The 25,208-nt window shown below is 48.4% G+C and overlaps 1 protein-coding gene across 6 annotated transcripts in view; it reads left to right on the forward strand.

The window, feature by feature from the left end:
* Nucleotides 1-25,208, forward strand: part of RIN2 (Ras and Rab interactor 2) — a 229,177-nt gene that overhangs the window by 198,793 nt on the left and 5,176 nt on the right. For all 6 annotated transcript variants that reach the window (XM_059038842.2, XM_059038843.2, XM_067013790.1 and 3 more), the window contains 4 exons: nucleotides 675-1,832; nucleotides 16,578-16,883; nucleotides 18,660-18,791; nucleotides 22,738-22,901. In XM_059038842.2, the coding sequence (XP_058894825.1) occupies nucleotides 675-1,832; nucleotides 16,578-16,883; nucleotides 18,660-18,791; nucleotides 22,738-22,901 (1,760 nt within the window). The remainder of the gene's footprint in view (nucleotides 1-674; nucleotides 1,833-16,577; nucleotides 16,884-18,659; nucleotides 18,792-22,737; nucleotides 22,902-25,208) is intronic.

A 25,208-nucleotide genomic window follows, 5' to 3' on the forward strand; every position in this document is an offset into this window, starting at 1 on the left:
GGCAGCAAACCACAAAGATGGACGGGTGAACTTGCACTTAACCTTTGCATGAGCTGGCTGTCCTGTTTTTTGCTGATGGGACCCATGAGTGTATTTTTCCTCCTTTTGGGTTTTAATGCTGAATGTGTCAAACCCCAGGCAGATTGTGTAACGTCCGCCAGGCCCAGCTGCTGGTCCTGCCCATTAAAGGGGAACTGTGGGCCCCCTGCAGAGGGCACCCCGGGAGAAGGAATCAGAAAGGATGCTGCTGCTTGGTGGGAGGACTTGGTCTTTGTGGAGCAAGTAGGGAGTCCCATGGCCTTTTCCGAGCTCGTACTGTAACCACCCCAGTTCCTTTTTCCTCACCTGGGGAAAGGCCTGGCCGGCTCAGTGCCACGGCCAAGCCATCCCACAAGGGCTTTGAAGGTGAAAAGCCTCCGGAGCCTTCCCACGAGCCGGCAGCTGGGCCTGGCAGCATTTCCACCCTTTCCAGTAAAGGAATGCAGTTAAAACAAAAAGAGAGAGAGACAGAGAGAGACAGAGAAAGAAAAGGAAAGAAAGAAAAACACCACACTCCAGTGTAGCAGCGCCTCCCCTTCCAAAGCTGTGCATTGCCAGGCAAGCGTGATTTTTTGTGAAGGACTGGCCGAGTGCACTGTATTTACATTCTTGTGTTCACTGATAATGACTTTCAGATTTTTGGAGCTCTCCAGCTGACAACAAACCCCCAAACCCTCCACCTCCCCATAGGCCTCTCTCCTCCGACGGTGTGGGTCCTGCCTCGCGTCAGCTCTGCCTTATAAATGGAGTGCATTCTATAAAAACCAGGACGCCCTCGGAGCTGGAGTGCAGCCAGACCAACGGAGCCCTGTGCTTTATTAATCCTCTGTTCTTCAAAGTGCACAGCCAGGAGCTCGGCGGAGGCCCGAAGCGGCCCTGCACCCGGACTCCCCCCGACGCGAATGGCACGGAGAGGCCTCGGTCCCCCCCACCCCGGCCCCCGCCCCCCGCTATTAATAGTGTGCACGGCAGCCCCCAGCTGTCCGGGCCCGCGGCCGCCGCGAGCATGCCGGAAACCGTGGCCCATCACCAACACGGCGACGGAGCTCGTCTTGGAGAGAAACCAACCCCCGTCCCTCCGCCCCGGCTCAAGAAGCAGGCGTCGTTTCTCGAGGCGGAGGGCGGTGCCAAGACCTTGATCGGCGGCCGGCCTCGCTCGGAGCCCGCGGCGGGCCCGGCCGGCGGCGCAGGTGGAGCCCCGGCGGCGGTGGAGGCGGTAGAGGAGGAGGAGGTCCCGCGGGATTGCACAAGGGCCCGGCCTGCCGCCGCCCCTGCATCCCCATCCCGGGCCCCGTGGCGCGGAGGCCGACAGAGGCTGAGTGACATGAGCATTTCCACTTCCTCCTCCGACTCGCTGGACCTGGACCGCAGCATGCCCCTGTTTGGCTACGAGGCGGACACCAACAGCAGCCTGGAGGACTACGACGTGGAGAGCGACCAGGAGACCATGGCCCCCCCCATCAAGTCCAAGAAGAAGAGGAACAGCTCCTTCGTGCTGCCCAAGCTCGTCAAGTCCCAGCTCCGCAAGATGAGCGGGGTGTTCAGCTCCTTCCTGACCCCCGAGAAGCGCATGGTTCGCAGGATCGCTGAGCTGGCCCGCGACAAGCGCACCTACTTCGGCTGCCTGGTGCAGGACTACGTGAGCTTCCTGCAGGAGAACAAGGAGTGCCACGTGTCCAGCACGGACCTGTTGCAGACCGTCCGGCAGTTCATGACCCAGGTGAAGAACTACTTGTCCCAGAGCTCGGAGCTGGACCCCCCCATCGAGTCGCTGATCCCCGAAGACCAAATAGGTGAGTACCCACCTTGCCTTAAATATATATATATATACATACATATATATATATACACATATATATATATATATAATCGCTTATATGTGGAATTTTTTTAAAAAGACCCAGATGAACTTATTTACAAAACAGAAAGAGACTCACCGACATAGAAAACAAACTTATGGTTATCAAAGGGAAAGGGGGGTAGGGATAGATTAGGAGGTTGGGATTAACAGATGCACAGTGCTCTATATAAAATAGATAACCAACAAGAACTTACTGTATAGCACAGGAAACTATACTTAATATTGCATAATAACCTGTATGGGAAAGGAGGCTGAAAAAGAAAAAAATATATATCTATATATCGGAATCACTTTGCTAGACACCTGAAACTAACATGACATTGTAAATCAACTATACTTCAATAAAACTACAACAAATATATATATATGTCTGTCTGTAGCCTGGCAGGACAGCGCATCCTGTGTTAGTTCTCTTGGATGGAGTTTTCTCTGGAGTTCAAAACAGCAACACACTGCAGCCCCTGGGCTGATTTGAACTGGAAACACAGCTTCTTGAAGGAATCTTCACGTTATACCTGACTTGGCTGCTATGCGCCAGGCTTGGCCATGTTTGAGGTGGGGGTTGACCAATGGGAGCAGGTGATGGGTCTGTTCAGGGATGGAGCTTGCCTTCTGAGGGTCCGGTTGCCCACCTGATTTTGTGCTGCGTGTGTGGCACGACTGTTGAGGGTCTCCGGAAGGTGCGTCTCTGCAGGTTGTGTGCAAAGAAAAGGCGTTTTTGCTCTCTTCTGAGAGGCAGGGGGTTTGCACTGCTTTGGTTGGGAAGTGCCCTTTTTACCCTCAGAAGAGGGCAGAGCCCACGGTGTGCAGCTGGGTGAGTTTCCATAGGGAACAAGCCCCAGCTCAGCAGAACATGACAGCATCCAGAGCCCCCTGGGACCCCCACCTTGTCCCCCTTCTCCCCAGAGGGTAACCACCTTGCTGGCTTCTCATCACAGAATTCAGTAAGTAGCACTGTTAAGGCATAGGCAAAAAAAAAAAAAAAAAAAAAAAAATCAAATGGACAAGTTGGTTTGTGTACCTTTAAACTAAGTAACATATTTGGAGGTCACATGAAAGGTGTTTTCTCCAAAGTCAAGGGGAAATACTTTCTTTATAAACTCGTTGGAGGGCTGAATTGCTAGTGGTTACTTTGGCCAAGGGAAAATTGAATTTGGCAAGCCATCTTTTTTTTCCAGGGCGAGAGTGTTAAGGGATTTTTTTTTTTTTTTTAACTTCAGAAGATTGACTCTGAAAGGCTAATTTCAGAGACCTCATTCACTGGACAGCAGCAGCCAAAAGAGCTTCCAAACATTTCCAGGCAGTTCATAAAGCAAAACCCCAATTTCTCTTTCTGATTGGGTCCGTTTGACGAAAGTAGTAAACAGTGTGTGGTAGCAAGTGTTGTCTCTCTGTCTCTCTCTCCTTCCTTCTCCCTCTCTCTCCCTCTCTCTTCTTTGGGTTTCAGCAGCTTTTTAATTTTCTCACAAAGGAATCAAAGCCTTGTTTGTTTTCCTATGGCTTGTGCCTGGGTTGATTGGGCGTGGTTAGAGCTGGGCTGCTGGAGAGAACGCTGGAAGGAATGTGCCCCAGGATGTGCCTTAGAGATGGAAACGCCTTCGGGACAACAGAATAGCCACCCAGGCCCCCTCTGTCCCCACCCCCCGAGCCTGCCTCTCAGAAGAGACCCGCTCAGACCCCGAACCGGCAGGAGCAGCTTCCTCTGCGGGCGCTGATGTCAGCCCTGGGCTATGTGGCCGGCAGCGCCAACCAGCCCACGGAGAGGAGGCTCCTCCCTGGGGAACCAGGCCTTCCCTTCCTTCCCCGCCGATGCTGTGATGCTGTGAGCACCAACCAAAGCGCCAGTCCCGGGAAGCTCTCCTGCCGGCTTCTTTGTGGGTGAAGTTCAGAGAGGGTACTTGCTCTGGGAGCACCAAATCTCCTTTTCTCCAAAAACAAATTAGAATTTGGCCAGCAGTCTTTGCTGCAAACACTTTGCTGCTCCGGAAGGATGCAGCTTTCAATTTAAAATCTAAGGGCATGAGGAGAAGGGAAGCTAACATCTAGGGCGCCCCTAATTTGAGCCAGGCCGCCTGTCCAAGAGATGGCAGTGGGTCCTGGCCTCAGCCCAGTGAAGCAGTCATCCGTGTGCCATGTAGCAAGGCAGGGCTCTGCCAGGTGGAGCGGGGTGTCCCAGGGCCACGCCGGGCAGCAATTAGCCCGTGCAGCCTCTGAACTTCCTTCTGTCGGATTCAAAGGCCGTGGTTTTTGAACCTCACCCCTCTCCCCTAGTGCGGCCTATGTTCATATTTTCTCATCAGAAATTAAGGGGGATTGGGTGGGATTGACAGGTACACGCTGCTGTGTTTAAAATGGATAACCAACAAGGACCTACTATATAGCACAGGGAACTCTGCCCAATATTATGTATCAACCTAAATGGGAGAAGAATTTGAAAAAGAATAGATACATGTATATGTATAACTGAATCACTTTGCTGTACACTTGAAACTATCACAGCATTGTTAATCAACTATACTCCAATATAAAATAAAAAGTTTTAAAAATTTTCTTTTAATAAAGATAAAAAAATAAAAAGAACATCGAGTGTTCTACAAGGGGAAAAAATAGAAATTAAGGGGATTGGAAAAATTGTTTAATTATGTTATACACCTAAAATGAATATGATATATGTCAATTGTATCTCAATAAAATTTAATTTAAAATTTAATTTAAAGGGGAATTAGAATACAAGCTTACCCTCGGTGGAGGCAGCTCAGACCGAAGCTGCCTATGGAGGTGTAGGTGTGCCCAGCCCGAGCACTGCCTCACTTTTTTATTGGTTCGTTTTGGTTTTTTAAGCTTTTGCATTAAAGCAGACACTTCATCATATCTGTTGCTTCCCCAATGAAACCATTATTCTGTTTTGAAAAGTGCAGTGAATGTGCTGGGCTTTTGAAATTAAGAGGAAGGCAAGCCAGAGCAGAAGGTGACCCAAGGAACTCATCATGCGCCCAGCTGGAGGGAAAGATGTGGCCCTAATTATCATAAAACCAACCCACTTAAATGTGCACATTTAGATTAGGACCCTGGCAAGAAAATGGACTTAGTCTAATTGTCTGCTTTACATATTCTTAAATGAAGGGCTCACTAGTTTACTAAAAACTTGTTAATACAGTGATTCCTTTAAGCCTTGTAGCCAACTCAAGGTTGGTACATTTGTGTAGATTTTGTTCACGTTTTGCAAATTCAGGAATGGAGGCCAAGATGTACAAAGTGACTTGCAGAGGGTTATGCTGCTGGTAGGTAGGGGAGCTTGGATTCAACCCCCATCTCCTCTCGGTTGTCTGCTCATTCCCACCAGTCTCACTTCCTGGGAGGTTGTAATTCACTTTGAATGGGTTCACTTGAATGCCACCCCCAGAATTCTAAGCCTCAAATTTGTTCAGAACAGGTGTCTACTGATGCTCAGAAGTCTTTTCAAGAATGCCAGTTGGGGGGGCTTCCCTGGTGGCGCAGTGGTTGGAAGCCCGCCTGCCAATGCAGGGGACACGGGTTCGTGCCCCGGTCTGGGAGGATCCCGCATGCCGCGGAGCGGCTGGGCCCGTGAGCCATGGCCACTGGGCCTGCGCGTCCGGAGCCTGCGCTCCACAATGGGAGAGGCCACAGCAGTGAGAGACCCGCGTACCGCAAAAAAAAAAAAAAAAAAGAATGCCAGTTGGGTTTCTCTGCCTCAGAAAAAATCTAGTCCTGTCCTCCTTTCCCACAGCTTCTGAGGGAGAGAGCTCTGAACTAGGAGGTGGGAATGTAAAGCCTAGATTTACAGAATTCTATCCTGAAAACAAGGAAGTTGGAGGAGGTAGTTCACTTGTTTAACCCACGTAGTATTAGAGCCATCATGCATCTGCGAAAAATAACCATGTGAATGCATGTATATATGCGTTTCGTGTTTGGATACAGTGCTAATCTTCTTCAGAGAGTGGTTCTTCAGTTGCATAGAGAAAAGCCAACGAAAAAACCAAATCGCTCTCCCCCACTGCCACTTTGTCCGTGTTCTCCTGTCACAGCCCTGTAGGTCAGCACTTTCTAGGTGAGAGTAAAATGATAAACAATCTCAAAGATGAAAAACTGCCAGTCTAAATGGTTGTGCCCTATCGTGGAGAATTTGAATTCTGTTTAGACCACTCTTTAAAGCACTGCCACACAAAGCCCTGACGTTTAGAGGTTCTTCAATAAGAACCTCTTGGTTCCAATCAGCTTTGCTCTTCTGATTGTAGCATGAGTTCCCATGAGAGCCAGCTCTTTTTTGATTCCAGGGCCACATACTGTGTTTCCCTTGTGGGGACCTCTCCACCCCCGACTCTGCAAAAGTGGTACATGGAGGGACAAACAACTGCTTTAACAAAGTGTGTACACCGCTTGGCATCTTCCTCAAAAGCCCAGGATTGGTGACTTCATGGACTGAGTGAGGTGTACTCACCACCAGTGTGTCCAGCCCTATAAGGTACTGACAAGTGCGACATCACTTGTTATCCCAACACGTGCTGCTCATTGGTGGGTTTTCACATCACACCACTCTTGTTTCAGTCCCTTTCAACCAATGGGAGAGCTTAGTCCAAACTTGCTCATCGTGAAATCTACACTTTGCAGAACTTGTTGCATTTTTGTGGTTAGTGTTTTGATTTTATTCAAGCCAAAGAAGTTTTACTTCTGATTTGATGTTAATCTTGGGAAATCCCTCTGTTTTCAAGTCTTGTTTCAAGAAAAACAAAATTTTTCCAACTCCAAAAATGTTAGTAATCCCAAATTTTCTATTTCATTCAAATTGCCCACAGGCGATCAACAAAGATACGAGTAAGCCAACTGTATTCCTAAAAGTCAGTAATGAAAAACAAGACAATATATTGTTTTACTTTCTTTTTTTTTTTTTTTTTTGCGGTACGCGGGCCTCTCACTGTTGTGGCCTCTCCCGTTGCGGAGCACAGGCTCCGGACGCGCAGGCCTAGCGGCCATGGCTCACGGGCTTAGTTGCTCCGCGGCATGTGGGATCTTCCCGGACCAGGGCATGAACCCGTGTCTCCTGCATCGGCAGGCGGATTCTCAACCACTGCGCCACCAGGGAAACCCTGTTTTACTTTCTTTAATGGCTGTCAAAATGAGTATTTTCTCTGAAGAGCATTTCAATTATTTGAAGAAAAGGTATCCTTAAACTCGATTCCCACATATTTCAAAGAGAACATCAATTTACTTGTGTGTGTGTGTGTTTAATAGAGAAATGATACTGAAATGTGGTTAATCACCAGAGAGCATAGTATGAATAAGAAAGGAGATCTGAAATCATTCTTGGGCGTTAAACAATTAAAACTACTTTGCTTCAGATCTTTTTTTTTTTTTTAAATGAAAGTTGTGGCCAGAGAGGCATATTGGTGCCAAGTTGAGATTAAAACCTTTACTCTGACTTCTGATCTAGTCCTTGTGTCCATATCACCTGCAAGGAGTGAGTCTCTTTGTACGTTAACAAAGGGTAGAGAGAAGGAGAAAGACTGACCTCTTGCAGCATAGAAAAAGAATGCCTATAGTATTTTTGAAAATTAGTTTAAATAGATAGAAGACCGCAGCAAGAAGCCCCTCTTATTCTCCATGGGGCATCATTTGTTGTATAATTTTTACCTCAGGGTGTCAATATTGGGTTCATTATGTCATACCAAGTAAAAGAAGGTTCACAACCCTGGCGTTAAGAATCTCTGCCCTGGGCTTCCCTGGTGGCGCAGTGGTTGAGAGTCCGCCTGCCGATGCAGGGGACACGGGTTCGTGCCCCGGTCCGGGAAGATCCCACATGCCGTGGAGCAGCTGGGCCCTTGAGCCATGGCCTCTGAGCCTGCGCGTCCGGAGCCTGTGCTCCGCAATGGGAGAGGCCACAGTAGTGAGAGGCCCGCGTACCACAAAAAAAAAAGAATCTCTGCCCAGGAGTCGCTGTCTCTGTGATGCTCTGAGCAAGGGAACCATCAGAGAGCTCAGCTCTTGAGGTGGGGGGAAGGGGGACGGCGTCACAGAGTGTGAGGCACACGGAGGTGTCTGTGCTGGTGCGTTTCCTGACTGTATCCCTGGAATCTGCCATCTCGAGAGAGAGAAGCACCTCCCTGGCAGGGAACACCCCCAGGCAAGAGAGGACTCCACATGGGAGCTGAGAGCAGGAGCCAAGGCACACTTGAAGGGCCAGGCGGACTGAAAGGGAAGCATCAGAATCTTTGACACGGTTTCCATTACTCTGCTCCACAGAAAGGATGGCTCTGATTGACTGTCTTGGTGAGGCCAGACCCCACAGAGGAGCCCTCATCCTCCTGGCCTTACCCCAGCCTTGCCTGGTTGGCCCAGCCTCCGGACAGGGACTGCATCCTGCAGGGCCAGCCCTGTTCCCGCCACAGACACAGCATCCATGTGGGAGGTTCTCACTTATCATCCAGGCCCAGGGGCTTCTTTGAGAAACTGGAAGTCACAGCCCACCGCCTCTGTTGAGTAGAGAGTATGTATTAAATGTATCCTGTGTTTTTAGTAGAACCAAGTGACAGCCTCCACAATAGTTTAAGAACACTTTTATGCAGAGGATCCCTTAAACCCCCTTACTGCCTCCGGAGGCCCCGTTCAGTATCCTCAGGTTTATAGATAAGGAAACAGAGCCTAGTGCCCTCAAGCCAGGATGCATGTAGGGCCGAAGCCAATTCCTGTGGAGGCCTTCCTGCCCCTCCTGTGGCGGCCACCACACCAGAGGGTCCTACCATCCACGTGACTCCTCAGTGATGGTGTCAGCCTGGATCACCAGCCCAAGGCTGAGCTTGCTAGATCTCTGCCGTATAAAAACGTTCCTCCTGGGACTTCCCTGGTGGCGCAGTGGTTAAGAATCCACCTGCCAATACAGGGGACACGGGTTCGAGCCCTGGTCCGGGGAAGATCCCATGTGCCGCAGAGCAACTAAGCCCATGTGCCACAGCTACTGTAGCCCATGTACCTAGAGCCCGTGCTCCGCAACAAGAGAAGCCACTGCAATGAGAAGCCCGCGCACCACAACGAAGAGTAGCCCCTGCTCGCCACAACTAGGGAACGCCCGCAGACAGCAACGAAGACCCAATGCAGCCAAAATAAATAAATTAATAAATTTTTTTTAAAAAGTACTCCCCTTTCCATATTCCGTTCTTCGGAAGGAGGCCCCTAGCACTGTCCACACTCAAGGGACGAGGGTAGAATTAAGTCCCACCTCCCTGAGGCCGGAGGGGCTGCATCAATTATTTAGAATTGTTCTGTAAGGAAGATGGGTCTCCTCTCCACTGCCTTCATTTTTAACAACTTTTACTAGAAGGCACTGAAATAACTCTGGTGAATTTCGTTCATAAAACATTGAATGAATATAGCCTATACGTTTACAGAATGCCCTTCCTAGAAGCCCACCAAAACGAACAAAAATATAGGTGAATGATCGACCACCACCCCAGTGCTTGTCATTTTTATTTTGGTCGTCTCTCCTGGGCTGGTGGGATCTTCCTTTAAGTGACAAAGCCTCCTTTATCATTCATTATTTAAGGGCCGAAGGATGTATTGCTGACAATCCTTAAAGCAACCCCAGGTTACAGGACATCCCTGCGGGGGCCTCTGGTGGCTGCCCCACGCCCGAGCAAGGGGCTCATCACTGGAGTCACGCTTTCTGGATTCTGCAGGGCTAAGGAGAAGAAACATAGTTTTCATGTAGCCACCCCAAGGAAGGATTTTCAGTTCCATTCAGAGGTCACTTGTGGAACACACGCTACCTGTGGGCCTGGGGCTCAGGGCTGCAGGCGGCTCACCCCAGGTCTGGTGTGCGGAGGGCTTCTCCAGGAGGGAGGTCAAGTTTGCTTTGTGCCATGCGTTGCAGACGCAGCAAAGAGCTCCAAGCATGCAGCAAGGGGGAGCCGTGTGGGGAGGCAGGCAGGCAAGGCTTCCTGGGGATCCCTGTCATCGGGGAATGTGAGGAGCCTGCCAGGCACAGGGTACAGTGTGAGGAAAGGCGCAGAGGGCCGTTGGCTTCAGCGAGAGCGTGGGCTGCTCATTCATGGGGATGTGGTGGGAAGAAGGGATGGAGGGCAAGTCAGGGCCCATCCCTAGAGCCGCCTGAGCCTTGAAGGTGCCGGAGAGCATTTTAGAGAGATGGCCCCAGGCAGGGTAAGAGTCACACTCGTCAACAGTCACTCTAGCCCAGGTACCCGCCAGTCAAATCAGACACTGGCCCAAAACACCTGAGGATCCATGTGACAGGCCGGGTGCCAGGGGCCTGGAGTGGGCAGACACAGGGCAGGGGCAGCAGCGCGACCCAGGCCCTCTGCAGCTAGTTGACCAAAAAGTGGTGGTGATGAGTTAAACCCACCCTTCGGCCCGCACGCTTGCTCATCTGCAGTGGGGCTGGGGGCTGTCTGTTCCCATCGCTCTGAGACACACCGCTGCCCAAGACACTCAGCTCATCTGTGGTTTTGAGCTGTGAGATGGGGTCGGAATGAGGTAGTGACAAAACACTGGGAGTTTCGGGGCAGGAAAACCCCGAGGGCCAGTCCTTGTATCGGTGGATGGGAGGGGCTGCGGAAGAGTCAGAAGACAGGAGAGAGAAAGCTGTATACTTGTCCTTTGGTATCTGAGGGGGGTTGGTTCTAGGACCCCCGTGAATACCAAAGTTCAAGGATGCTCAAGTCCCTTATATGAAATGCTGTAGTATTTGCATAGAACCCACGCACATGCTCCCTATACTTTAAATCGTCTCCAGATTGCTTATAGTACCCAAAACAGTGTAAATGCTATGTAAATAGTTGACCACGTACAGCAAATTCAAGCTTTGTCTTTTGGAACTTTCCAAATTATTTTTTTCCAGAATATTTCCATCCACGGTTGGTTGAATCCACTGATGTGGAACCCGCAAATACTGGGGGACTGAATGTACAGGAAGCCAGGCGACTTTTCTATTCATCAAACCAAGTAAACCACAGTTAATACAGAAAAAAAACCAAACCAAACCAAACAGGCCTGAATCAGTAATCCTGGTGTCCTTTATCAAAGACATACACTTCACCGTGGAAAGGAACAGAGGGAACCGGTGATTTTTGCCCACTTACTAGGTGTCAGGTGCGTACGAGGTGCTCATTATGTAGGTCTCCCCCAGTCCTCCCGACAGTCCTATCAGGAAGCTGTGAGTGGTCCCATTTTACAGATGAGGAAGCTGAGGCCTGGAAAGCTCATCTTCTTCCCTCCAGGCCGCAAAGTGGAAAACCTCTCGTTTGGAGTTCACATCTGACCCGAGGGCCACTGGGACACAAGGTGGTCTGTCTGCTTTTCATAAGTAGTTTGTGCAGAAGGTTAGACAGGTGTTCCTGTGGCTGCCTGGGTGTCACATCTCAGCTAGCTGAGAAGGGTGAATACATTTCCCAGATGAAAGGTAGGGGGTGGAGGGGGCAGGGGGTGGGTTAGAGTAAGTGCTCAGGCTGGACTGTGGTTTTAAGTCCCAGCTTGGCTGCTGCTGAGCTGCGTGTGCTTGGTCACGTGTCTTAACCTCTCTGTGCCTCCGCTTCTTCGCCTGCAGTAGGGTTACCAGACACTGTTGTGCCCACGCCACTGACACTCACTCCCCTGCTGGATTTCCAGCTGTCAGCACCTGCAGCATTTTCCTGACACTTTCTGGTGCCACCAGAGCCCTAGTCCAGGGCGGATGGAAAGGCTGGGGGATTAAAGCCCACCACACCCTGGGGAAGCCACCCTCAGGCAGGGACTGAAGGGAGCAGGTGTGTGAGTCCCCCAGCCGCCTCCCCTGGGGGCCCAGCTCTGAGGCACCCTGCGCTGTGCATCTCCTCCCAGTGGTAACTGGTTAACAAAGCTCTCGGCGTTGGCCGCCTCACCCCATCTGGTACCAATGCTTCCTGGACTCCCCTCCCAGGGGAACCACTCACATCCTTTTGTGTCTGGGTGGGCTTCTGGGAGACCTCAAATGAAGACAAATAGGGATTATGTACTCATGTCAGTGGAAGGGTAGTTTAAAAACGTGTAAAGTACATAAAAGTGATTGGAATGCACTGAGTTGACATCGGCCCTGATCTTTAATCCAGTTGTGTAGCCAAAGGAAACAATGTTAGCACAGAAAGAAAGAACGAGCTCGTTTTGCCCTTCTTGTTCAGAGCAAGGCCCGTTGTGCCACCTCCTGGCTTCTTTGCAGTAGGAATGACCAGGTTCTCCACCGTCCAGGGAAAGTCATTTGACTGCTAAGCCTCATGTCCATCTGCAAAGTGAGGATGGCACTTGTTCCTCATCATAGGGCTGGAGCAAGGGCCAAGATAGAGCTCGGGCATCCGTACAGCCCCTTGTAACAGGAACTGTGCAAACAGACACCCATCAGTATTAGGGATGGCAAACGTTTGCATTTCACAGTTTGAGTTGCCTACAAAAAAGGCCCACCTCTTGCCAAAAAACATTAGCTTCTGTTTCTTCTACTTTACTTTCTCGAAAGGATAATCAGAATGCTAGAACTTGAATACACCAAGAGGCGGTATGACCTAACTTCATCTTTGATCTTTGTCACGCAGGTTGCGACCTGCTCCTTTTGGATATCATGTTGTTGAGACTCTGGGTTCTGTTAGAGTCCCTGGAGAATGTTGAATATTATTTTGTTTTATTTTGACAATCGGTCAGGTTCAGAGTGCTACTTCTGTCTTGCCTGCCATGGGTGAGGAGTCGATGGTGGTTCAGAAGTTCCGGGCAGTGTTGGTGAGAGAGGTGAGGTGAGGTCACATGGCCAGAGTCACTGAGAAAGATGGAGACGGGCGGGCTGCCAGACCGCTTCCTCGCACCCTTTCTAAGACACGCGGCTTCTCTGGACTTCATCTTCTGGGCTCTCGCGTCCCCTACGGCAGCAGTGGGTGAGCAGAAAGTGTTCAAACGAGCTGCTGAGTGATCCTGTCCTGTGATGGTTCCCTGTCTCAAGTCTGACTTTCTCTGGAATCTGTGCCGCTGATCAGAGTGAAGTAACAGACGTTAGGCTTCTGTCCTCATTCCTAAGAGGGGGGGGGGCGATCACTTAGTAGCACCAGAGGCCGACACATTTAACTCTTCCTATAAATCACCGTGTTGGGTCACACTAGGGCACGGAGCTCCAAGCCGATGCTCCTTACTATTCCCCTCTATGGATGAGCTTTGGGGCCAGTTGATAGGATCTCGATAAATATTTTCAGAAAATGTATTTCCAGTTGGTGATTCAGTTAGCAGTTGGTTTCTAATATTCAAACTGTGGTAGCTCAAACAGTTCTCCAGTATCTTCTTGTTTTCTTTGTTTGTAAATAAACACAGTTGACATAACCAGAGTTCTTGGGTTTGAATCTTCACTACCCCTCTTGCTACCTGTGTGGCATCAATCTCCCTGGGTATCAGTTTCCTCATCTATAAGATAAATCATAGTTCCCGCACCATGGGTTTGTTGGAGGATCTGAAAAGTCGGTGCATATAAAGTGCCCACAACAGCATTATTCTTGGGTTTAAAGCAACCAGAGATGGTAGAAAAAAACAGACAGTAGCAATTTATAAGCCACGTTGACGCATGTGTTCTTACCTTTTGTTCTGAGCTAGCCCACATTCTGAAAGAGTTTCTGTTCCTTTTGTTTCCTAAAATCATTTTTCCCTCTTGCTTCATGAGCAGAACCGTTTTTTCCTATTGGAGAGAACCAGTTGGGTACTGGGTCCCTGTCATTTGGCCTTTTTTTTCTATTCATCACGTTTATTAAGGATTTGTGGGGGTAAAGAGAGGTAGTCAGGAATAAAGTCCTGAAAAAGAATGCAAAGAGACCAGTCTTCCTTATTTCTAAATTACGGCCTTTAAAATATGTTCTAAGTTTGTTTTTGTTTTCATTTGGGGTTTTAAGGGAATGGGCACATAGCAGTGGGTTGTAGGTTTCAACCTTCCTAGCAGATTTCCGCAGCCCCATTTGCTCCTAAGAGTGGAGTTTATGGCACAAAGGCCAACGTCCCTTCCCTGGGGATAAGGATGAGTTGCTCAGGGGACCCACACAGCCTGCTGATGACGAGCTTTTCTGCTGTCGTCCCCGGAACAGCACACAACCTTTTGGAGATAATTTGTGTGCATGCTCTGGCCCAGAGGTGACCAGCCTTGCTCGGAAATTAAAAGTTGCCCTTGGGGTTCAAGGTCTACAGGTGTTTTCTGTTGGTTTGATTTATCCACATGGTTCTTGAGATTTAACTTATATCCACAAAGTGTGTGAATCTCGAGTGCTCAGCTTGACAATTTTCACACCTGTACCCACCACCCAGATCCAGGCATCAACCATCTCCATCCCCCCAGAAGTGCCCCCCTCAGCCCTGGTTATTCCTAAGGTTGACTGCCATCCTGACCTGTCATCGTAGATAGGTTTTGCCTGCTCTTGAACTTGATGTATAAATGACGTGCTAAAGGAGACGCTCTTCTGTGTCTGGCTTCTCTCACACAGATTGTATCTTACAGACTCAGCCAGTTGTTTCTGGAGCAGCAGTGTACTCTATCTCATGGGATGAATCTTCTGTTGTCTGAATTACATTTTCTGAATTCCATTGTGCGAATATATCCTCGCATCCATGCCACTGGGATGGGCCTTGGGTGGTTTCCAGGTTTGGACTGTTATGAGTAACACTGCTGCCAACATTCATGTGCATCCTGGTTAATGATTGACATGACTTTCAACCCCCTTGGTGACCTCGTTCCTGCAGAGAGGTCACCAGGAATGTAGCTTCAGAACCTTTGGATAGAGGAATAAACTGGTGAATGTTTATGAAACACTATGAACTTTAGAACTAAGAAATCGTTGACTTTGAAAAGCAGGATGATTGGTTGTATGGCCTCAAGCAGGCCATTAGGCATCTCCAAGCCTCAGTTTCCTCATCTGTGAAAAGGGCATAATTGTCGTATTATGCAAAAATAAGAGAGGTATTGTAAAAATTAGACAAGATAATGATATAAAGTACTTAGATTGAGCCTAGCCCAACTGAGCCTAGCATAACATTAAGCCTAGCACTCAATGTTATTGCTGTGATTGACTTTTGATCATCGTGACCATTTGGGGTGAAGTCAAAGATGCTGTATGACTTTATATAAGTTTATTAACACAATGTAACCAATGCAAACCAAGTAATTTGTTTTAATGCCAGATGTGAAGTGAAAATGCTGTTCTGTTTTTCTTCTTACTTCATAACCTCTTTTGCTTCAACCTGATTTCTGTGGGTATGTCTGGTTTAGATTTCTCTCTGTCCCTGATCTTCTAATAATAGGTGTTAATTTGGATTCAGTGTGATCTGAACTATATCAGGAATTCCAAAGGCCAGAGAGGTAACTAGGCTATTTCCATGGATCTGTGGGCTTCCAAGATGAAATCACATCCAAGTGTCATATATTAGGTGTGGTTGCTACCCGTGGAGCTTTGATGAGAATGTGAAACATTTGAGATGGAAAAGCGGGTGTGGGAGAAGCAGAGAGCTTCTCACAGTACAGACCATCTTCAGACCAGACCTCCAGATTCATGGTCCTGGTCATTGTACTGTCAGCCAAGAAAGCTACTCCACTGGGCAAAACCATTCCAAGAAAGAGGGAAAACTAATGCCTCCCACACCTAAAGGTGTTTCCTAACTCTGAACAGAAACACACTTCGAGACTTAAAAAATTTTTATTTTGAAGTCATTTCAGACGTACAGAAACGTTGCAAAAAGGGTATGAAGAAATCACGTCTGCCCTTCACCCGAATTCCCCAGTGTTAATACTTTGCCACACTTGCTTCATTCCCTGCCTTTCTCTCTGTTTACACACGCGCGCACGTACACACACACAAACACGCACACACGTGCACACATTCCCTTTTATCTAAACCAGAAGAGAGAGCTGTAGGCATTGTGTCCCTTTATCCCAAAATACTCAGTGGGTATTTTCTAAAAACAGGGACATCATGTTACAAAACTGCAGTGAAATTAACTTTCATTAACTTTCATGGAAGATTCATTCTGTGAAAAAGAGCACACTCCAGACACAGCTGGCTGAGTCTCCAAGATTCAATCTGTGTGAAAGAAGCCAGATTCACTGTTAACAATATTATCTAATCTGCAGACTTTATTTAAATCTCATCTAATGCCCCACTCATGTCCTTTATATATATAACAAATGACATAAAGACTTTTTATGGTCCAGAATCCAATCCTAGATACCATGTGTATTTAACTGAATTTTTTTTTGGTCAGGAAATATTTTAAGGGAGCTGGAACCCTTGCTATTAACAAATCCTTCCTTTAACATAACACATTTGCTTAACTGTCCACTGGACCCTCAGTGGAAGGACTGGGTCAAAAGAATGTCTTCTAGAATATTCACCTGTGCTTATTGGTGAGGAGGTGTAAAAGCAGTTAAAGCCAAGTATATTCAATTGTATGGACTGCATGCAAGAGAGACTGTAAGGCTATTAGGGAAGATTCATTCTTCCTGACTCTACTGAAGAGAAAAGGTTGGCGCGTGAGTGACGTGACGCTAAATTTTGGCTGGCTGGGTGTGTAGTTCAGACGCGTCTGCCCGATAACCAATGCACTAAGTTGCAGGTGTCCATTCCCAGAAAGCAGACCTTGCATTTCTTCATTCTTCAGACAATGGTCACAGTAGCTGTGCTTTCTTTGGCAGATGTGGTATTGGAAAAAGCCATGCACAAGTGCATCTTGAAGCCCCTGAAGGGCCACGTCGAGGCCATGCTGAAGCACTTCCACGTGGCCGACGGCTCATGGAAACAACTCAAGGAGAACTTGCAGCTCGTGCGGCAGAGGAATCCACAGGAGCTGGGCGTCTTCGCCCCCACCCCTGACTTTGTGGACGTGGAGAAAATCAAAGTCAAGTTCATGACCATGCAGAAGATGTATTCACCAGAAAAGAAAGTCATGCTGCTGCTGAGGGTCTGCAAGCTCATCTACACCGTCATGGAGAACAACTCAGGTGAGGCCACACCGTCCGGGCTCTTGGCCTCACAATGGGGCTGGGACACATCAGGCTTTCTGATTCCCAACTGCGCTTCCTTTCAGTTTCTTGACTTCACCAAGTGGCTCACAAAAATACAAGTGTTACTCTGGTGTCTGGCAAATTAGTCCACATGCAACAAATAGCACCAAAAAAGTAAGCGGAGGAGGGCAACAGGACTTTTGTACGATGCCAGATTATAAAAGATGTAGTTCAGGGTAGTGGATACAGAGTCAGTCTTGGGAGTCTGAGTTCAGATCCTAGCTCTGCGAATGGGTTCATGAACTGTGGGGCTTTGGCCACCGTAATCAACCTTCCAAGCTGCGGTTCTACACCTGTCGAGGGTATGACCCCATCCTTCCTCCTAAGGTGCAGATTAGATGGGACAACGCATGCATAGCCCCAAACATGGTGGAAATATTTATGATTATTCCTGTTGTTACTACATTTTGGCCAGTGAGGGTTTGTGTCGGTGATTTACAGCATCTGTCAGAAACTTGGAGCATTCAGCTATAATGTGGCTTCATCATCGCCATTTCATTGGCTCTCCCTTCTTTGTTCCAAACTGATGCAGTGTAGTAGGAATTCACATAAGTCAGCCCTTGGGTTTCCCCTGCACTGCTTCTTGTAGGTGCAGGAGTGACCCTGATTCATGGGTAGCGATGAGCCCTGCAGTGCTCCAGGTCGTAGGTGAGCCTTTTTAATTCCGTGGATGGTCACAACATTTCCTCTGAGTGTAATCGCTTGATGCAGAAGCAGCGGAGAGAAAACACAGGCTCTGTTACCCATGGCTGGAGGCGGTTGCCGTGTGCAAGCACTTTGCAGATTGTTAGGCAGAGATGTTAACACACGCGCTCCAGAGCTGGCGACGCTGATGAACAGCCCCTCTGCAGTTTTGAAGCATACTTCACTCGCAAGAAATGTACTTTCTGTAGTCCGTGAAATCGTTTATAAAACGTCCCCCAAATTATGTCTGCACAGGGCTCTGCTCTTCTCAAGGCACAGTTTCTCAATCCCAGCACTGATGACATTACACCCGGAGAATTCTTCACTGTGAGGCCATTTTGCTTCCTGTAGGAAGTTTATCGGCATTTGGATGCCATGAAAAATGTCTCCAGACAAAGCCAGACTCCCCTGGTGGGGATGCGGGGGTGGGCAAAATCACCCCTAGTTGAGAATCTGCATTGTCATAAAAAGTAGCAGTAAAGACTAAACATTTTTCACCAGATATTAATCGTATATATCTATTCAGTGTACACTGAATGAGTACATTTAGCTCACATTGAAGACAGAGAAGGAACAAGTTATTCCTTGCTCGAGTTTGGTTCTGTCACTAAGTTTTGATTACTTTGCACAGAAAGCAACAGGAAACAAGACACTAAAGGAGTGACAGCATTAAGTAGACACTTCCGCAAATGGTTTATCGTGTCACTTGCTAAAAAGTTTAAACTCTTTCAAAGTACTCTGTTCTATTGCGTAGGTTGATGCAAATCATGGAAATGGGGAGAAAATCTTCCCTGTGTTCATTGACTCAGACATTCATTCTGAAATTGTGAGTTAGGGTTGGTCTCTGATGTGGGCAGTGGGGAGAGGCCCAGGCCCTGTAGGATTCCAGAAACACCCATCTCTCTTTATGAATAGCTCACTTCCCCAGCATGACTCCTTGCTGTCTAATAAAAGCAGCAAGTAGGATATGAAAGGAAGAAATGTTGATAAAAATATCCCCGTCTGTCTCCCCCTTTCTTCCTACTCCAGGGAGGATGTATGGAGCCGATGACTTTTTACCGGTCCTGACCTATGTCATAGCCCAGTGTGACATGTTGGAACTGGACACAGAGATTGAGTACATGATGGAACTCCTGGACCCATCCCTGTTACACGGAGAAGGTAACAGGCTTTTGAAGAAGTGGGAGGATCTGGGTGCTTCGGTTTCGTTTTCTTTTTTTTTTTTAAATTGAAGTTCACATGACATAAAATTACCATTTTAAAGTGAACGATTCAGTAGCATTTAATACATTCACAATTTGGGGCAATCCTCCACCTCTTTCCAGCTCCAAAACATATTCATCCCCCAAAATAAAACCCCAGGCCCATTTGGCACTTATATGGGTGCTTTTTTGACATCTTCATTGTTAACAGCTGTTTTAATTTTGTTCATTTGTAAGAATGTGCTGACTTTTTTTTCAGATTACAAAAGTAATACATGTTCATCACAGAAAATTTGGAAAAGTTAGAAAAACACAAAAAATGCAACCCTGCCATAGTTATACTTCACTGAGATTGGTTAAGTGCAATAAAAAATGCCGTTCAGGGCTTCCCGGGTGGCGCAGTGGTTGAGAGTCCGCCTGCCGATGCAGGGGACACGGGTTCGTGCCCCGGTCTGGGAGGATCCCACATGCCACGGAGCGGCTGGGCCCGTGAGCCATGGCCGCTGAGCCTGCGCATCTGGAGCCTGTGCACCGCAATGGGAGAGGCCACAAGAGTGAGAGGCCCGCGTACCGCAAAAAAAAAAAAAAAAAAAAAAAAAAACAACATTCAGTAGAATAAATGCAATTTTTTAGTAGAAATGGTTTCTTTGATTCCAAAGGGAAGCTATAAACTTTCGTCGGAGAATAATTCCACTGCTGGCACAACCTCCCACTGTCAGCAAATCGGACAAAGCCCTGTCTTTTGTTTTCATCTTTATTTTTTAAATTTGGTTTTCAAGACGAAAACAGCATTAATTTCCTTTTCTATTTAAAAAATAGAATCTGCTCATCATTAACATAAAACTACAGAGGAGTAAAATCTGGGCGGTTTGCTTTCGATTTACTTTGTCCGTTCAGTCTCCTTCTTGTATCCACGTCTTCGCGGGAATTCCTCTCCTTACGCATTTATCACAGAAGTAATTGGGGTGTTTGTCACTGTGATGCACAGGCTTGGAATAACTAGGACTCTTGTGTGACCTTGTCTTCTTAAAGGGGAGCAGATCGGAGCCTATTCATCCTTGTGCATCCTGACAGTCCATTTCCATGTGTCCCTGTTGGAGCCCAGATAGACCCTGAGTGATGAATCGTTGCATAACATTTTTTCTCTCCAGTGAGTTTTAGTCTGGGCTTGAGTAAAAAGGTCCATCCACGTGCTGATGGGATTCCCCAGGGAATGCATCATCCCAGGATTTTCCCTGCAGGAAACTGCAGTGCAGTGTCACTCCCGAGTGTGTCCATTCGTTCACTAAGTCCCCAGTGCCTGGCTTTCATTCTGAGTGTCTGACCTCCAGGGAGCCCTGAGGGTCCCCCTTCCGTCCCTGTAGGGACAACGCTGACTCCAGACCAGTGATGAATATCTTCATCCTGTGAACGAGCCTCTCCATCCCTTTACCTCTCCCCCATTTATCTCCCCTCATTAATATTCACGATGCTGAGGCCAGACCCTCTGGCCAGACCCTGCCGGGAGCATTCCTCCCCTGCTCTGCCCTGGGATTTCCAGGAGGGGAAAATCATGTGGCTCTGTCCAGGGACCAAGAGGAAACATACAAATGTCTCTGTCCCCTGCTTTCCTTTCTTCCACTGCATTATTTTTATAATTTTATATGCATCTGGGGTTTTTTTGAGCTTCAATCATGTTTAATTCTAGCAAAAAGTATGCTGAACTCTTGGGGCTTTGGGGGAAGGGCATGCCAGTTTCCCTCAGAAAATTACCATTCTGCTGCTGACAGTGTGCTTAGGACAAACATACACTTACATCATGTGGCCTGAAGGTCGAGACAGCCACTTCCTGCCACCTTTCCCATCGTTTCCCCGGAGCGAGGCACTGCCCTGGCCACTATGTCAGTGACAGATGGGCCGGTGACAGTCCTCAACTCCAGGAATCACAGAGAGAGACAAGGACCCAGCTAGCAAAACTACAGCGCAGCCAGAAAGCTCGGGTTTTCACTAGAGCCTGCCTCCACTCAGCCGTGTCCTGGTTTCTCAGCCTTCTTCCTGGGAGAGCAGGGTGGCCCGGTCAGGCGGCCGTGGTTGCAGATCAGGCCCGCCTCTCAGACCGGAGCTCTGCAGTCTGGGAGGAAGAGGCAGCCAAGCAGAGATGCACTGCTGGTCCAGCCCTGCATCCTGCCCTACTGCCCAAAGTCCTCTGGTTTGCGGGACGGCAGCCCACATCTGTTTTCTGCTGTTTAAGCAGGTAGTTTCATTTGCGGAAAAGGCGTCATAGAATCCCTTTTACGTGCACAGCTCTGCTGGCAGGGTTAGATTTTGCAGAAATTTAAACCTTCCTCTAATTGCATCCACATGTTTCAAAGTGTGGTCAGTTTTGTGCTTCCAGCATTTGGAGTTTTCTCCATAGAGGCCTGAACTCTGAGCCATGGAGTCTAAAATTTGACGTTCAGAGGAAACAGTCCCCTCCCAAACTCAACTGTCATAGTCCCTCCAAGTCCGAGCTCCAATCCTGACACCTCCACAAGCCTCTCTTAAGTATTGCATACATATTGGTTTCTCCTGAAATCCTCTGTGTGACATGTAAATTCCATACTACTGAGTTTCCCACTCAATCATGTGATTTGTTCATGGGGAAAATATTTAGTAAAAATCAGCCACTCGAAGCGCTGTACTCCAAATCTCTGCCAGTGACCTGAAAGCCACAAAAGTGTGTTTCTTTCTCAGTATGAGTCACAGGGGGCGTTCAGCTCGTTTCCTAGATGGTGGACCAGTTGCCATCTTGAGTGTTGCCATCTGTTGACCAGAGAGAAAGTTCTCCAGGGTCTTGTGTTAGCAGCTAAATACTTTGGCCATGAAAGAGATACTTTCAGACAAAACTCATTAAACCACAACTAACTTCTGGTCCCTGCATGAATAAACCGCCAATGTCCATCATCTTTAATACATTTATAGAGCAGGGACTCTGATTCTAATTTTTACAAACCCACTCCTGCTCTGTACCTGGCTCACGGTGGAGATTCGATAGGTATTTGGACAAAGAATGTCTCAATTGATGATGTGCTGTGCCCAATTAGGGAATTTGTAATAAATGTTTGGGGCGCCCCCTAGTGTTTCTCTAGCACACAGCTTACAAGTTTCAGGAAGGCACCTAATTAATTATAGTTTAGGACCAAACTGTGAACACATTTATGTCTCTCAGAGTGTTGTAAATCTTTTTAACACTCCCCCAAACATAAGACATAATTCCCAAATGCACCAGCAAAGGGGCATCACTTGCTTTTCCTTGTAAATTACTCTTTCCTAAATGTCATGTTATGACAGTCCCCAGGTAAGGGTAAGAAAGGGAATCAGGAGGGAGAAGTTATTTTGAAGAATTCATATTATCATGGGCACACATGTATACTGTGTATTCATTTCAAAGTGTATAGTTTACTCAAAATTTAGAAAAGAGTAATTCCTAAAGGAAAAACCCCAAAACAGGTGTTGCCAGAAGTAGGTGGATTCCTGTTCCTGTAGTAAAGGGTTCTGGCCTCAGAAAGGTGGACCCTGCCGTCCTCACACGCCTCCCCACCTGCATCAGGCCCCAGCACCCTGACCTTTTCTGGCAAAGCATTTTCACAACTGTGCTTAGATAATAGAGATTCTGTGTGTCTCACCCGTTGGAATGGAAATTCCATCAGGGAAAGCAGGGCGTGGTCTGCAGTGCCGTGGGTGGTGGCCCAGGCCTGGGTCAGCTGTACATCCATGGAGACGGATGCAGGAATGGATGGGTTAAGATGTGCTCTCATGTGGTCCCTTGAGGAAATGCATGTGGAAGAGAAGGAGAAAATGCCGAACTGGACCTCCAACTCTGTGGGCCCCCAACTGTTGTCCAACTGGTAAACCCCTGGAGAACTCATTCTTTCCATCCTTTCCAGGAGGCTACTACCTGACCAGCGCCTACGGAGCACTTTCCCTGATAAAGAATTTCCAGGAAGAGCAGGCAGCAAGACTGCTGAGCTCTGAGGCCAGGGACACCCTGAGACAGTGGCACAAGCGGAGGACCACCAACCGGACCATCCCCTCAGTGGACGACTTTCAGGTACGTGGCCGGCAGTGGGGACAGACTCCTGCTGCTTCCTTTGTCCTTGGGAAGCAGAGCTGGCTCATGGCGCACACAGCTCAGGGCACCCGAGGGCCTCCCTTCGTCGGACCATCTGGTGGAAGAGGTATATGTTAAACCACCCTCTGACCTTGTTGTTTCACTTCTCTGTTTTCCTTAAATTAAAAGAATATATATATGTGTGTGTGTGTGGATTTGGCCCAAGTTTTGCTGCCCTTAAGAAAACAGAGTCAAATTAGGGCAGGATTTCCTCCAGAACGTCCAGCATGGATACTGACCACCTGAGCGCACAGGAAGCCAAAAGGAAGGATGCTCTCAGCACAGGTGGCAGATGGGAGACTGGGAGGTGGAAGCAGCCATGTGAGGCCCTGCACTTGACCTGGTCTCTCTGAGAAGAGGGACACCTCTCCTTTTTCATCTCGCCACCCCGTGAAACAGAAGACCCCCAGCATCTCATCAGCAGCGTTAGCTCTGGCAGCCAGTCAGGGCCAGAGTTGAAGAGTGAGCATCTGGGCCAAGTCCTGCCTGGATCCCCTTCCAGAATTTTCTGTGCCCCTGAGCTGGTCCCTGGGAAGGGGATTTCCCACGGAGCTTGCTTCCTAGAGAGGAGAGGCAGGTTGAGGCTATAGAAATCTTGACCCAACACAGGAACTCTGGATTTACTCACAGTCTATGAAATGATGAATAAGTCTGCAAATGTCTTCAGGTAATATTTCAAAAGTTTCAAATAGAATTGTAAGCCCCATGGGCTTCCCTGGTGGCGCAGTGGTTGAGAATCCGCCTGCCGAGGCAGGGGACACGGGTTCGTGCCCCGGTCTGGGAAGATCCCACATGCCGCGGAGCGGCTAGGCCCATGAGCCATGGCCGCTGAGCCTGTGCGTCTGGAGCCTGTGCTCCGCAACGGGAGAGGCCACAACAGTGAGAGGCCTGCGTACCACACCAAAAAAAAAAAAAAAAAAAAAAAAAAAAATTGTAAACCGCAACTGTGCTTTGTGTCCATGTGCCACCTGGTGAATTTCCAAGCAGGACAGATTTGCTCCATGTCCAGATTCACCTTCCTCGCCCTTTTTGCCTTTTTAATGCTCTGAAGGCACTCAGAAGTTACATTTGGTTTAAAGCCACCCATCGTGGAAAGGCAAGGTCAGCAATGTTTTCTCCAAGATAGGCGTATTCCCAGAAATTCCTTCCCAGGCACATAAATCTAAGGAGCAAGAAGGCATACTGTGCACCCCCCACCCCTTGGATTGTTGAAGAACCGTCCACGTGTTAAGCGATTTAGCATCCACAGGCCCTTGGAATGTGGCGACTGTTGGCCATCTGGGGAGAGGGGGTTCCTAAGGCCACACAGCCTCTGGGGAGAAGAACGGAGGAAGGGAAAGAAGAAGGGATAAAAACACATCCTTCCACCTCCCCACCTGCCATTAGCCCCTTCCCCCAGTCCCCTCTCTCCATCTGGAGCTTCTAACCTAGAACCCCCAGAGTCCACGCCTTGTGCACACCCCTCCGCACTGGCCTCACTCACCTCAGAGATGCACATCTTCTAAGAACAGACCCAAGATGGGAATTGTCAGCACTCAGCTTGGCTGTAGAAGCCAAAGCCAGGAAGCAAAGCTGCACTTAGAACTCCTAAGTCAGGGTCACAAACACACACATCTGCTCACCCTGGAGAGGCAGCACACCTCACCTCAGTGGTGGAGACACCAGAACACTGGCCCTGCCACTCACTCGCTGTGTGGCCTTGGGCAAGTTCCTTAACCTCTCTGTGCCTCAGTTTCTTCACTGATCAAACAGGGATAGTGTAGGCCTCCTTCACAAGGTTTTTTTAGGAGTCAGTAAGTAAATGCATACCATGTACAGGCCATGTGCTGAGGGGGCGGTATGGGAGAGGAGGGGTTGGTGAAACTGGGCAAGTGTGTACCCGAAGGTGCCCTGAAATGTTCCAGTTCAAGAGCGTCAGTGTTATCATCCGTGTGCAGGGTGCACTGGCCTTCCCAGGAGCTCTCTTTTCTATCATCTGAGGAAACCCTCAGGGTAACCGTGTAGGAACCCCAGCAGAGAGCCCCATTCCCCATTACTCCTGAGTAGGGCAGCCAGATTTCAAAAAGGAAGATGTATTTGTTTTCTGTCTGAAAATCAGATTTAACTGGGCGTTCCCTATTTTATCTGGTGACCCCACTCCTGAGGAAGTAAAACTGCAGAATGATCCAGGGCCACAGAATCTCAGAGAGCTGGGCAGGAGCCTGGGATGCCCCGCGCCTCGTCCGGGCCCCGGGTCTGTTCTGTTCC

The sequence above is a fragment of the Kogia breviceps genome, chromosome 14, assembly GCF_026419965.1.
Source record: "Kogia breviceps isolate mKogBre1 chromosome 14, mKogBre1 haplotype 1, whole genome shotgun sequence".
Classification (NCBI taxonomy): Eukaryota; Metazoa; Chordata; class Mammalia; order Artiodactyla; family Physeteridae; genus Kogia; species Kogia breviceps.